Raw genomic sequence first — 15,017 nt, 5'->3', positions numbered from 1 at the left:
TATTCCAGTAAAACTACTCTTTTTCAGTCCTTAATTCAGATTTGCCTTCTGTGTCCCTTGCTGTCTGGCCACACGCCGAGTTCAACCTCAATCCCGGTTTCTACTAGCTCCTCCCTCGTGTGCTGGACACCCGTTACCCTGCCTGTCCCTCACCTGGGACACGCACCTTGATTCCCATCTGCCTCCGGTCCCTCCCTCGGCGGCTACCTTGAAAATCTACGCAGGGCCCGGACCCTTCTGCACAACCTCCGGGTACGACGACCCGCACCCCTGCGCGCAGGCAAGCCTGCTCCCCTGCTCCCCGCACGCACAAATCCAGGGCGGTATCTGCAGGCCTCTCCGCAAGACCCCGCCAACTTCGGACGCGAAGGCAACCCCGCCGCGTCTCCCTTCCTTCGCGCCCCCTCCCCTTCTTCGCCTTGGGTTTCCAAGGCGCCCCGCAGCCAGCCCTGCCGCCTCTCCGCGGGCCCAGGCACGCTCCGGCCCCGCCGGCGCCCGCGGGCAGCCCCGCGTCCCCACCGCCCTTCCCACCGGCAGACGCACTTCGCCCTCCAACCGGCGCCCGCCCCCCACGCTGCCTCGCCCCCGGCCGCCCCCTCCCTGCCAGCTCGTACGGCGCCGGGGGCAGCGCGGCCGCCCCGGGCCCCGCGGGGAGCCGTCCGGGCTGAGGCTGGGGCGGGGAGCGGCGCGGTGAGGCCGGGGGCGGGCCGCGCCGGGCGGAGCGGAGCGGAGCGGCGCGGCGCGGAGCGGCCTTGGCTGCGGCCCAGCTTCCTCCGACGCTTCCTGCCGCCGCCGCCGCCGCGCTCGCCTGCCTGCCTGCCTGCCTGCCTGCCGGCCGGCCGGCCGCCGCTCCGTGAGTGCGGGGCGCTCGGGGCGGGGAGGGGGGCAGGCCGCCGGCCCGGCTCGGGGGGCGCCGTGTCCGTGGAAGCCCGGGGGGCCGCGGGGCCTCGGCGCCGACGCGCGGCGGCCGCGGCCGGAGGTGCCGGGCCGGGCCGATCCGCCCCGCCATGGCGGCCGGGCCGGGCCCGCGGCCTGCGGAGCCGCGTCCCCGGGGGTCGCCGCGCAGGTGCGGGCGGGCGGGGCGCGGGGAGGGGGCGCGACGCTTGTGGCGGGCTGAGCGGCGGCGCAGCCCGGCCGTGGCCCCGGGCCGGGCGGGCCGTCCTCCCGGCTGCGGGGGGCGCCCGGGGCAGCCCTGCCCGGCGCTTCCAGCGCGGTGTTCCGAGCCGGCGGCCGAGCGCGGCTGGCGTGGGCTCGTTCCGGGTGGGTGGCCGGCGACGCGCGGCTGGTGCCGACCGTCCGCTGTCGCTGGCGGCCTCAACCAGGTTAACCCTACCGTGACGTGAAGCAGCAGCGCCGGGCCGCCGGCGCGGCCCGCAGTAAGTTTCTCGGTCTGTTAAGTGAGAGAGAGCCGGCAGCGTCGCCTTTGGCCGGGTTTGAACGTGAGCGCCGCTCGCTTTGCAGGAGGCAAGTTAGCGAGCGCATGCAGTTACAAAATGGTCTTGCGGCCGCGTGTCGTGAGGCCGGCGTGATGCCTTCTGCCCCGCTCTGCCAGCCTGGCACACGCCGGCCGGGCCGTGCCGCCGCCGGCCTGCTGCCGCCGCTGCCCGGCCGCGCGAACGCGGGCTGCGGGCTCCCCGCGCCCGCTGCTTCGGCAGGCGGTGCTGCGGCCGCAGCGCTGGTGCTCCGCTACCCCGAGCCTGGTTTCCAGGGAATGCAGACCGGGACGTGCCTGGTGGTTAGGTGACAGCCTGGTGATGGTCCTCTCGGTGAAGCGGAGACGTGGTGTTTTAGACCCAGGGCTGCAACTCCGCACGTTGTATTTGAGTTAGGGCTTTGATTCTCTCGCGCCTGGGTTGGTTTTCAGAATTTCATTCAGTCTTTTGCTGTTGATGTCCTTTACTTTAGGACTTCATCCTGCTCTTGCTATAGATACGTTGCTACTCGCGTGGTTAAACAGGGTACGCATGACGGCATCTTAAACACAGATGCAGAAGAATAAGGTAAGACGTCAAGAGCGCAGAAGCAGATGGTAATAACTCCAGGTGTAGCGCTGTATTCTTGTTGCATGTCATCTCTAGCTACAGGTATTTCCCAATTTCATTAAATAATCAGTCCTCTCATGCAAGCATAATAAAGCAGAGTTGTGTTTAAAGATTCTTTCCGCTCTCGTTGCCTAGCTTTTTAAATGGAAGCATAGTAGTGGCACGAGCATGTGCCAGATTTATAGCAGAATATGCCTTTGTGAAATTGGTCTGCCGTTTACTACAGTTGTAAATATTTTGTCAGATTTCTTCATGAAATATTGAAGAACTGGTGCTCTGTAGTTTTGTTTCTGCGAGATTCACAGAAACGCAGCTGGCGTCTTGCAGGTTCTGCTGTGAGCATCAATCGTAGATCAAGGACAAGTTGTTCCACTTTAGACGTGTCATCAAAACAAACTGGGGCAGTTTGTGTGGAGGAACAAAACAGAATGAAATTTTTTGCTCTTGGTGGCAAGATTGACTTTCAAAGAGCTCAAACTAGTTTTCTGTAGTCCTTTATGGTTTTATCTGTTTTACCCCCATTAATTAGCCAGCTCCCACAACACCTTTCCAGAGTAATTGGGAAGTTATATGCAGCCCTTGTCTTCCTTCATCTGCTCCGACTCAGCCCTTTAGGAAGGGGTACGGTGCGAGTCTCAGCTTAATGTAGTATCTTGTGTGGGCTTCAGCCTGGTATCTCTCACACTGTGCTGTGCTGCAACCACAGTTACTTTTTTTTTTTTTGAGACTTCACAGAATTAGCATTTCTCTGAAGTTCATCCTTTGCTTGTATTGCCCTTCATGTTCTCTTTTGACATCTTGGACCACTTTTTTTCCCAGTTTTTATCCACATGGTTATCCTGCCAAGATACTGTGAGTTCACTGGTTATTCTCCAGCTGTTTCAGTTGTTACGCCCTCAGATATTCTGTGGTGATGGCACTGTTACATCAGTGTTCATATCACCTGAGTGCATAGTCTGTCAGTCCTGTCATCTGACTACCTTTTCAGATACAAAGTTTTCCCTTGCGGGCGACATCATTAGTTACAAGCCATGGCCCTTTTTATGGTACTTACGTGTTTTGCTTTTTAAAGCATGAATTTGCAGGACAATCCATGTTAAACCATGAATGTACCTATCCAGATGTTTTTCCCTCTTGGTATGTTCATATTTTTTTAAAAATACATTTAAGGTGGGATGGAGAACACAAGCAAAAGTTGTGATTTGCTTTATGAAGATGGATATTGAAATTCTCCATAAGACCTTTGCTATAAGGTACTGGCAAAAATATGTCATCAAATACTACTTCTTTTACCCATTCAATCCTTTAATTTACTTTATTCATAAACCCAGTTACAGGGTCTTTTCATTCTTGTCCCTGGACACATCTGGTTTCTGTTCATCCTTAGAAGTATTTTTTCAGTGGCAAGTGGGTTTCAGTAGGAAACCTGAGGGAGATTGTGCAGGATGCAAACATGAACATTGACAGAACATACTTAGCATGGGTAGTTGGATAAAAAGGATTAATAAAAGTGAGAAATGACATGGGATTTTTACTGTCACTTGGAAAGTTGTATCTAGTGGTCCAAAGGCTCTGTCGCACTCCTTGCGCAAAAAGTGCATCAGTGTCTCACCCTTTTAGGACTGCAATATAATGTCAGGATTGGCGTTTGAGCTCCAGTGACGGTGTAGGATGTGTGATGTGCCTTTGGGCTAGGAAATCTTGGAGATGACACTTTCAGAATTTCAGATGACATTTTCCAGGGGAAGAAGTGTTGCTGCCACTACCAGTCAGCAGTTCTGGTCCTTTTACTGCTCTAGCAGGCAGCGGGGGCTTGTTTGCCGCAAAGGTTTCGGTGGCTGTCAGGGCGCTGAGCCTCCTGGCCCGCTGATGGGTGACACTGCCCGGTTGCTAACTGTGATGGATGCGGTTCTTGCTCTGATTGGGTGACATTTGATCTAGTGGCGAGCAAGCCAAAATGCCACAGGTAACGCTTGGAACAGATGTCCAAAATATATCAACTTGCAGCTTACATCAAAACATGTAGCAGTTCTGCAGAGGATCTGGCATTACTGACCCGTACAAGGCTCTTCTTTCTGTGCTCTGACAGTTACGTGGAAGCTCATAAAGACCCTTCACAGATGTGCTACGGCGTATCTTGGCCTTTGGACTTAATCTGCACATCTGTGCTGTTCCTCAGCCCCTTGCTTTGGTGCTAGGCTGCTGTTGACAGCTGGACAGTTCTGTTAAGTTACATGAAAGTGCGAATTTTTCACTGTATTCAGTGCATGCTGTGCCTTTTCAGTGTGATACAGGGCTTTTTTGCATTATCAACATAAAATGCTATCATTTTAACTTGGAAGTTTGACTACAAGTGGTGAGACCGCTGGAATTTAGGATACCTCAGATGAATTGAGGGACTGAGGTAAATGTATTTGCCCCAGCTTTTTTGAATTCAGGTGCTCACTGATGAAATAATTAACAATACTGGTTTCACAGTTAATAGGCAGTCCAACTGGGAGAGTCTTACCTGTATCCAAAATAGTACCTGGAGACTATCTGTAGACTCACTTGGCTATATTGCATAGGGTAAGTATGTTTAGATGAGCTGGTGGTTATTATACCATTTTAATCTTGTTTGTGTTCTAGTAATGCAACTGTAATCCTCCTGGTTAATCGAGAATCAGGAAAAATGTTGTGATAGGTATTACACAGATAAGAACAAAAATGTGGCACTTGTCTGAAAGAGCTGGCACCCTAATTATGTGAGGAGGGAAAAAGTGGATCTTGGCAGATGGAAGCAGTGATGTGGTAGTAGTCAGCATGGCAGGTTATTTCTCTAACATACTGGTGATCTGGTTTGCATTTCTTATAAGTATCATAGTGAAGGCACTGCATGGGAAAACTCACTAAGGTGGCACATTTCAAAATTTAGCAAGTGAGCTGTAGACATTGTAGGAGGAGGCACTCAACCTCTAAGTAAGGAGTGCAAGATGATGAGACAGGAATAGGTTTTGGGGTGTCTAGACAGTGAAGACATAGTTTGCTTCTCCACCTCTCTCGCATAAAGATGCTGTGAAGAGGAATGACCTGTTTTGTTTTGTTTTGGTTTTTTTTGTGTTTGGTTTTTTTTTTTCCCCCAAAAGAAAAGCGAATTCTAGTTCACACTAGCCTTGTATCTTTTATTGGTCCTACCTCTACAGGGTTCCAGTAAAATATAAAATTCTTAACAATAACATTTGTTTTGGGAACTACGTCCAGCTCTTTTTGGTTTCTAAATAGATACTTTATGAAGAGGGCACATTTCTAAATACAGAAATATTAATGCTGTTAAATATAGACTATTTCTGGCATACCTTACATTTAAAATAGTCTAGGCATACCTTCAATTTAACTTAACAAATTTAGCATGTTGATTTCTGGCACTTTGTCAAATCTGAAGCTTTTAAAATTAGGTAGGCAGATCATCCTGCTGCTTTTGAAGTGGTTTGTTCTTTCTAGAAAGGTGGAAATGAGCAGTTGTAGTGAGGAGCTTTTGATCTTAATCAGCTTTTTGTAGGTAGACTGGCATTAGGACTCTTTTAAGAAATAAAAAGTAAACCGAGAATAGCAAGTGATGATGATTACACTTCAAACTCTTGTATGCTGAGCTCAAAGAATCTGAACATGTTTGGCAAGGACTAATTCTTAGTTTTGTATGAAATGGTTGTTTAAAAGGAAGAGATTTAGCTGTTTCTATTTTTAGGTTTTGCCCATGAAACTGCATAATTTCTTTTTAAGATTTTTACTGTGTGCCAAATAAAGATCAGGGTGGAGCTAACATACCCTCTGAACGCAGCTTTTTCTACCACAAAAATCAGGGGTTTTTTATTTGTCAGATTAATTGGTCAAGTGTCATTTGCACTGTGACTTGATTTTGTGTATACAAAATGAAAAACTTACCATATTTGTTTTTCCATCACAGAAAGAAACTTCCAGGCAAGGATTCATGGAGACTTCTTTCTGTATAGGGAAAGAAGGAGAGTCTGTCTCCTGTAGGACACTCCACAGTTGACGGCTGTAGCCACAAGTTACTCATTGAACATACTAAAAAAATAGGAGAATGGGTTGGAAAGAGGCAAATCATGGGAATATTGGCACGGTTTTTAATCTTCAGTGTATGAAGTTCTTTTTGTGTAAATTATTAATTTCTCCTCTGCCGGCTTTTCATGAATGGCTTGTGCCTATGGTCAACAGAAACCTACAGAATGTGTCTCTTGCTTTTTTCATAACTGTATTTTATGCTTTCTTGGGCCTATGTTTGTTCAGGGTTTTCATTCCAATAAAATCTCAACCTTTTATCTCCCATAAACTGAAATATTTCTGAGAAGTAATTTCTGAAGCACCTTTAGGTTTCTTCCTCGTTTATCTCAATTAAATATAATAATCAAATTCCTGGCATAAATGTTTTGATTTTGAAATGTTAATCATGTTTTTAATGATTAAATGAGACCTTTTACTTGTAATGTTTTCTGTCCCCAAATATACTGGAAAAGGGCAGATAGTACTGCATATATACTGTGCTACTTGCATCGTAGATGCATGCTGAGTAGCTCGTTGCTCTTACCCTTTCATCCCACTTACATGCTTTTCAAAATCGGGCACAAACCCTGGCTGACTAGGTCCTTGATATGCTGTGGCTTTTCTGAGAGCTCACAGGTCAGTAAACATTGTCTGATGGATGCCTGTCTATATGTGTGTTCATGAAAACTGATTAATCTAATGGTCCGTGCTATCTTTTGTTCTGCCTGCTCTTACTGAAAGAAGACTGAAAAGTCTCTGGGTTGCTCGGTGGGTTCCCAAACCTGCAGTGTGAATGCCGGTTTCTTACGCCAGTGTTCATTTCTAATGCCATGTTGATTATGTTGGGCTAGGAAGGCCGTGTTTTTGGTCATTGTGAGTACCAGCTGACACTTTGTCTTTTCCACGTGTCCTGAAGGACCCTAGAGAGTGGGTTCAGCAGTGGGCTGTGCATGCTCCAATCTGGATGGTATCGCCTGGCCTATAGTCCACGGGATTTCACAGGTGGTAAAGACTTGCTTGTATTTCAGCTGGTTGGGCCCATAATTGTTCTTTCATGAAGTTATCTGAGCTCTCAAAATGTACTGATAGGAACATGACTTTCATTTGGGTGAAATTCTGTGGTTTGGACAGTCTTACATAATCTGTCCAAAGAGATAAAAATTGTTATGCTGAAATGAACTCGTAGATAGTTTATGTCAACGTTGAATAACCTAAACACAACTACGTTCCTTCAGGGAGGACATTTTTCTGCCTTTGCTATTGACTCTTTACATAATTTAGTGTAAAATCATGGGTTTTCTAACAGCAGCTGTATCAGCCTTACTGTTTGATGAGTGTCCTGATGAATCTTGTGCTCGGTTAAGCGGCAGTGCGACAAGTGGTGATGGGTAGTTTCACATGAAGCTTGGATATATATGATAAGGTGCCAAGGCAGAAGTACACAGTTGAAGTTGTTTGGGTCTGAAGCACCTTTTCATGTTGTAGGGACACCGTGATGCATGGCTGTTGATGTACATTAGGCGTGCTAACATTTGTTGAATATAAATAGTCAAGAGCTGGAATATTTAGATCTTTCTTACTGTATGAACATGAATTGCGAACCTACAAAATCAGCAATGCTGAGTTCAGTGGCATGGTTCACTTGCCTGTCTAAGCATTTGAAGCTTTATACCCTTAAGTACAGGAAATTTTGAAACCTATAATTTAAGAACATCATGATATTTAATATAGTGTAAACTGATGACTATGTAAATGTAGCATTCTGCAAAAAATTAAGTACATTTTGAAAGGCTGAGGAGACATGAAGCCATTGATGCAAGGAAGCAGAGAGTAAAGGTTTCTTTCATGCTCTGCAGAAATTCAGCTTGTCCAAAGTAAATCTCTAATTGATACGTTCATGCAGAAAACCTCCAGCACTAACAGTATGTGTGGCAGATGCAGAGACATCTGTCCAGATCTGTAGGAACCTGGAACAGGAGCTCTGAGGTACAGATTGCCTGCTTCACTTCAGTGAAGGCTATTCAGATACCAGTGATGGTGGTGCTCTAGTATTGATATTGATGACTGTTCTGCTGATTGCCTTAATGGATAAGAGAGGGAATATTGAGTTCAGTATACAGGTCAATTCCCATGTCTTTCAGAGCTTCAGTAGTACAAAGGTCTAAATGCATCTATAGAGAAGATTTAAAAACTTAGGTAGACAAACTTTTTAAACTTTGGCAAACTTACTTACTTGATCTGTAGCAAGAATGTATCTTTTGCTGTTCCCAAATGTAGGGCATTTTAGAGGTTTCCTGTACATACATGAGGTAGCACAGTTGGAAATGTTTGGTACTGGTGGCTCAGGTGACATTATTAACCTGTTTGTGGTACACAACAAGGCATCATTTTTTTTCTAAACAGAATGGCTCACAGGTTTACAATGTATGAATATTTGACTGTCTTATATGCTTTGTATATGAAAACATAAATTTGTTTTTATAAAGCACATTGTTAAAAGACAACCTGTAAACTAAGCCTCAGAAGCTGTTTGTGTGAGGCACAGTATTTGGATTTTGATTAAATGACTGGTGTGCTGAAATCTTTGAGGATTTTTTTTTTAAAGTTCAGTGGCAAATATTTGTGCTTTAATTCTATTCCTCATAGGACTCCTTGATTAATGACCCAAATTTCCTATGAGAGACTTCATCTGTATGGATTCTCTGATCTTTAGTAGAGGGGTCAGCTTGCACTCCAGTCTGTCCTCACTCATAGGAGAGGACACTTTAATGAGATTTGAAAGACTTTTGTATTTTATTAAAGTGTTTGAAATTGCTCAAAAGCTTTTAGGGAATGTGCAAGGGTTAATGGTGACCGAAACCTTTCCTAAGGGAGATATGGTAAGGAAGAGAAGCTTTTATTTTGATGAAGTTTTTCTGGTAAGATATGGCTGGAGCTCTGTAGCAGTTCAGTTTACAATAACAAAAATAAAGCAAATCTCAGTATCTCAAATATTTAATACCACTGCCTGGAAGTGTGTGTCCCCTGTAGCTACGCATAGAATTCATAATGTCATGTAGTGTAAGTAACTGATCTTGCGGCATTCCTGAGAGTTCATTCCCGACACCTTCATGCTCCTTGTTACACAATAGCTGACATTAGTCAAAGTCTAAAACTGTTCATGAGGTTTGTATATGTGATTTGATGTCATGCTTTTAGAGTTCAAACTCGCTACATTTGATGAAGCATTTAGACAATACAGCAACCTCTGTTTCTCTTTCCTAGTAGGTAACAGATGCGGGTGAAAGATCCATCAAGAGCCAACCCCGAGAAACCAAAGAGAAGCAAAAGGTCTAACAGGCCGCAGGATGAGGACTCTTCAGATGATATTTCAGGTAAATACGTTAGGTGATGTTTGGCCCTGAGGTTGAGGGCTAGTAACTTCCGTGTTGACTGATGAAAACCACAAATCAGCGGTACCATGAAATACTTGTCATGTTTGAATTTGTAACAGAAATATCCTCAGTCAGGTGCTTATGACATGATTGGGTGTTACACTACATGATTGCCCCGAAGGGCTGGAGAGTTGGTTGATCTTTGATGACAACCTCTTCAAAGCAGGAGAACGGTCCTTTCCCATGCGTGGAAGGTCAAGCACGTGTGGCAGGAGGCTGCTTGGCTGAACGGGGAGCTTCCAGCTGAGCTCCGAGGCAAAAAGGAGGGGCAGAGAGGGTTGAAGGCAGGTTTGGGCTGCCCTTGCAGGGGCCCTGAGTATGCAGGGATGGGATTAGGTAAGCCAGCCTCAGTTAGAGTTGAATCTAGTGAGGGGTTTGAAGGGTAAGATGGGCTTGTATGGATACTGTGACTATGAATACTGAAGGCTAAGGCAAGTGCAAACCTGCTGCTTGAAGGGGCAGGGGACCTAGGGACACAGGACATGGGAAAGGGCTGAGGAACTCAATCCTTCCTATGCCTCTATGTAAGCTCTGCACTTGGTCCTCCCTGGTCCCTGAGCCTGGTGGCAGACTCTGGGATTTAAGCATTGTCCAGAGTAGAAGACGACTGAGAATTGTTAAGCAAACTGGACTTGCACAAGTCCATGGGATCAGATGGGATGCATCTGAAGATGCTGAGAGAGCTGCATGATGTCATTGTGAGACTATGCTCTGTCATCTTCATGACAACAAATTGAGGAGAGCAGCTGGTACGCTGGAGGGTAAGTCTGCCACTGAGAGTGACCTAGACTGGCTGGAGAAATGGGTTGGCAGAAACTTCTCGGAGTTCAATAAAGGCAAGTGGAGAGTTCGGCACCTGGGCCAAAATAACTACATGCAATTACACAGTGGGAATCAATGGCTTCAAAGCAGCTTTGCAGAAAAGGTCCTGGGGGTCCTAGTGCACGCACTGAATAAAAGCAAGGCGGTGTGGCTTGTGCCTGCTGTGTGCTGGACTGTATTAACTAGAGCAGAGGGCAAGGTACGTGATTCTTTCCATCTTTTCAGCACTTGTGAGACTTCATCTGGATTCTTTCCATCTTTTCAGCACTTGTGAGACCTCATCTGGAGTACTGAGTCCAGTTGTGGGCTCCCTGTTACAAGAAGGACGTTGACTTGTTGGAGTGAATTCAGCAGTGGGTCACCCCCTCCATGTTGTTAAGGAGATTGAGAACATGATGTGTGAAGAGGGGCTGAAGGGAAGAGCTTTGTTTAGCCAAAGGAGTGAAAGTATAGTTTCTTTCTTTGCCTGATAGGTGGTTATAGAGAAGGCAGAGCCAGACTCTTCTAGGAGGTCTACGATGAAAGGACTAAAGGCAACAGACAAAAGGTAGGGCAAGGAAAATTTCGCTAGGTATGAGGAAATTTATTTTATTTTCACCCTGAGGATGGCCAGACAGAAAACAGATTTTCTAGTGAGTTGGTGAAACCTCTGTCCTGGAAGATATTCAACACTCAACTGAACAAAGCCATCAGCAGCCAGATCTAAATTTGTATTTGGCCCTGCTTTGAGTAAGGGTTTGGACAAGATGGCCTTCAGAAGTTCCTTCAAACCTAGGTTATTCTGTGATAGTATAGTGGAATTTGTGCAAAAAAATATGACAGAGAAGAATGGTGGTTGATACTTGCGTTCAGAACGAGCAGTTGTAGTAGGGATGCATGGGTATTTGAAAATCTTCTTTATGGATTCAAAAGGAGGTCAACTGCCTGTGGTGTTATATGCAAAAATAGATTTATGTAGTATCTTACTGTTGACAAAAAACCACACCAAAAAGCAGGGAAATTAATTTCGTACAAAAGTACAAGGATTACTTTTGTACAAAGTAGTTTGCCTGTTTTTAAGAGGTGGTGTTTATTGACTTGAAAAGGATTTTCATTATAGAAAGACTGAAATAGATCCTTCAAAAAATTCAGTATATGGGGAGCAGCTGGGTGATTTTTCCTATTTTAGTTCTTTGCTTTTTTTTTTAACAATGCTGAATTCATTGAAGACTCTGGTCTTTCAGTGTACATGTGCTCCCTTTCATAGCCATTATTTCTAATGGGTGAAAGTGAATATGTGTCGTTTTCTCTAGGCTTAACCTGCCAGCACGTGAGCCAAGCAGTGGATGTGCATCATGTGAAGAGAGCAGTAGCTCAGAGCGTCTGGTCAATATGTGCAGAATGTCTGAAGGAGAGGCGGATGAGTGATGGTGAGCCTGTGGCACCTTCAGACATATGGCTGTGTCTCAAATGTGGCTCTCAGGTAAGCATATGTAAATTTATGGAGGTGGATGAGCCCTGATTTTCTAAAGGGTATGACTTCAGTACCTTCAGTGAAACAGTGTGACGTAAGTGCTTAGTTGTGAGAGTCCATGCTTCAGCTTCTTCAGTGGAGTGGGATGTGGCCTTACTTTCTTCTTGTCTTGTTTTCAGCAATGTTTTGGGTTAGCTTTATGTGTTATGGTGAGGTTTGGCATCACAAGTAGTAAGTAATGGTCCTGCCTTTTCTGTTCTTCATCTGCATGCTCTTTCCACTTACAGAGAATTGGCTCCAGGAACTGTGTGGTTGCAAAATGTGTCTGTTCATCTGGTTCATCTGGCAGGAGATCCCACAAATACAAATGAATGAAAAAACAAATATGTATATTGCTGAATCAACTTGTACTGTGGACACTCAATTGCTAGATTTGATTGAAATCGGGGAGGAAGGACTGTGCTGAAATGAGAATGCTGTTTTTTGTGGCAGCTAGCCATTAGATTGGATCAGTTATAATGTCAAATCGTGGCCTCAGAGTTTAAAATGGCAGGTCCTGACCCCATGGGCATGCACAGGTTTCTGCCCTGCGAGTGAAGTAAAGCCTGATACAGAAAAAATCAGTTTACAGGCAATGTCACGCTTGGTTCAGCTAATAGTTGCCTGAACAAAGCATTTCACAATTTTCTTAGACTTTCAGTAGGTCTTACTATAGTAAGGACAGAAGCCCGCTCCTACCAGCAAAGAAACATGGTATTTGCAGGCTTCAGAAGACAGTTAACTAGATCTGAGGAGGGCTTGACTCATATATCTTGTCTCTGAAAATTTGTAGTTAAGAAAGGCTTTTAAAAGGAGTTAACTCTGTGTGCTTTTTCATGTATATGCTGTTAAAAGCCTCCAAAACTCATGCCTCATTCAGACACCAGTCAGAATCTTCTAAGTCCCACTCTGTAGATACTTGAAAAATTACAAGTGCTTTCTCTCAAAGTTGCTGTGAATAAATGGGGTGTTCTGAGTAGCTTTTTACTACAAAACAATTTATGTACATTTCACATTTGCTGTCTGGAATGTATTTGGCATTCCTGAGCAGTGAGGGTTACCTATGCTGTCTTTTCCTTTGATGTTCTGTGGACCAAATATGCTATATAGTCATGTCATTCACATTTTTTTAGAGAATTCTTACTTTTGTGAATGGCATCGTTTTCTGTCTAATGGTACTTATTCAATACTTATTAAAAAGCTAGGAATGATTTCTATTAAGTTAAAACAAACAATATATTTTCTGTACTTTGAACTGATTTTTCCAAGTAGGAAAGATGAGATTTTGGTTTTGTATTGTCATTGATTATCCTTTATTAGTAAAAAGAAAATATGTTCATTTAAAAAAAACAACTGATATCTTTATAATATTGGATTATAAAGAATGTTAAACCCTCTCAGTCCTTGAAAATGCTAAATGAGTATTTAGGTTGCTATAGGTTTCTGTCTGATTTTGAAAAGTGAAGTTTTTGTAGTTTATTTACTGATAATATAGTCTTTTTCTACTTCCGTTCTTTCCCCTTACTGTGTCGATGTTTCTGTATTTAGGGATGTAGTAAGAACTCAGAGGGCCAGCATTCTCTGAAACACTTCCAAACAGCACGCACAGAACCTCATTGCATTGTTATCAACCTCAGCACATGGATCATATGGTGAGTATGCAGGTGTTTGTGTATGCTTGTCTATAAAGACTACACATAACTTAAAGCAGTGTCTTCTCATGATAAAGAATGCTTCTGACAAATAAAGTGAATATAAAGAGGAAAGGCAGGCTTTGTGGAGAGAAAACTAGTTTGTTGTTAGGACTCTCGGAGGTGTCACAAATCAATACTAAGATAGAAGTTTGAGTCCATTGTGTTCTGTACAGAGTTGGTTGGCTATAGAAGTTTGTCCTTCCTGCTTGTTTCTATATGATTATTTGCAGGACTGTAAACTGAGATTATTTAAATCTGTAAGTATCGCACTGAATTGGGACTGATCTATAGAAGAGCATATATGAGAGAATTCAATTTTATTCCTCTTTTTAGTGTGAAAAATTGAAACCTAGAGCCTAAGTAATTTGTGTATGGTTGTTAGAGAGGTTTGTTAGAGCTGGGAGGTCCATCCAGATATCCTGAACTCCAGTTTGTTTCTTCTTCTGTTTAGGTGTTATGAATGTGATGAAGAGCTGTCAACACATTGCAACAAAAAAGTTTTGGCTCAGATAGTTGACTTTCTTCAAAAACATGGTTCCAGGGCTGAACCAAGTAAGTTTACACAAATATTTTTTATCTGGAGACATCTGTAATATACTGTCTCTAAAAATGAGCATTTCCGATTTTGAGTCATGTTAAACGAAGAATTGAAAAATTATGTATAATGTGAGTATAATGCAGTTTGTAATTGCACAATTACTTGGGCAAGTAATGCCTGTCAAAATATAATGTCATTTTTTTTCCTTCAGTATGATTACATTTTAAAAATATTTTTGGCACTGTAGGACAGTTTTTCCAAATTTTGTCTTTAATGAAGAAAGTTTATTGTAGAGATGTTACCTTAAATAAGATGCCATATAAATTAATGCAGAAAAACTATATAAAAGCATAAATGAATTGAATTTTCCTAGTGTGGATGTGTCACATCTTATAATTTTTCTGATTTAAATTTGTTTTCCACAGTTAATTAAATTTAAGTGGATTTTCTAGTAATCTGTTGTTAGATGTAATGCTTTCTGTTCATTTATGTTACTGGGTTTTAACTGATAGAACGCTCATTTCTATTAATAGAAAATAGTATTAAATTATTTTCTTACGTTAGGAGCCTACTGTATCTTCTAAATATGTGTAATAGTAGATAGAACTTTGTATGTGTGGCCCTCAACTGTCTACTCTTGATGATGTTGATGGTATTTATCCCTGCTGTAACACACTCAGTAGCATTTCTGGCTTGTGACTTAGTGAGTGTATCGGATTCCAGATTTTCTTCACAAAAACCAGCTTAAGTAAATTTTTAAAACAATTGGTTGCAGTTTTTAGCAGAGATAATCAACTGGTTAGAAGTAAGAGTGGAAAAGAATTGCCTTACTGAATTAGACTAGGTATTCCTCTAGTAGCATGTGCATAAATCCTCCTGGTTTTAAGAGGTGTTGCATATTTTTTGAGGGCAAAAAAATGAAGGGCCACTCAGAAATACATATTTTATATTTTG

The 15,017-nt window shown here is 43.7% G+C and overlaps 1 protein-coding gene across 7 annotated transcripts in view; it reads left to right on the top strand.

Moving 5' to 3' along the window:
- The first annotated feature begins 586 nt into the window (after window positions 1-586).
- USP45 (ubiquitin specific peptidase 45) overlaps window positions 587-15,017 on the top strand; it is a 54,343-nt gene continuing 39,912 nt past the window's right edge. The window contains exons 1-5 of one of the 7 annotated variants that reach the window (XM_069804930.1): window positions 587-853; window positions 9,351-9,457; window positions 11,632-11,801; window positions 13,380-13,483; window positions 13,977-14,077. In XM_069804930.1, coding sequence (XP_069661031.1) covers window positions 9,358-9,457; window positions 11,632-11,801; window positions 13,380-13,483; window positions 13,977-14,077 — 475 coding nt within the window. In that variant the 5' untranslated portion in view covers window positions 587-853; window positions 9,351-9,357. Of the gene's footprint in view, window positions 854-1,146; window positions 1,377-1,934; window positions 2,001-7,066; window positions 7,086-9,347; window positions 9,458-11,631; window positions 11,802-13,379; window positions 13,484-13,976; window positions 14,078-15,017 lie in introns of those variants that run through there. The other 6 variants (XM_069804929.1, XM_069804923.1, XM_069804924.1 and 3 more) reach the window with 6 other exon arrangements.

This window comes from Haliaeetus albicilla, chromosome 17 (genome assembly GCF_947461875.1).
Source record: "Haliaeetus albicilla chromosome 17, bHalAlb1.1, whole genome shotgun sequence".
Classification (NCBI taxonomy): Eukaryota; Metazoa; Chordata; class Aves; order Accipitriformes; family Accipitridae; genus Haliaeetus; species Haliaeetus albicilla.
This window is presented reverse-complemented; position numbering and strand designations above follow the sequence as displayed.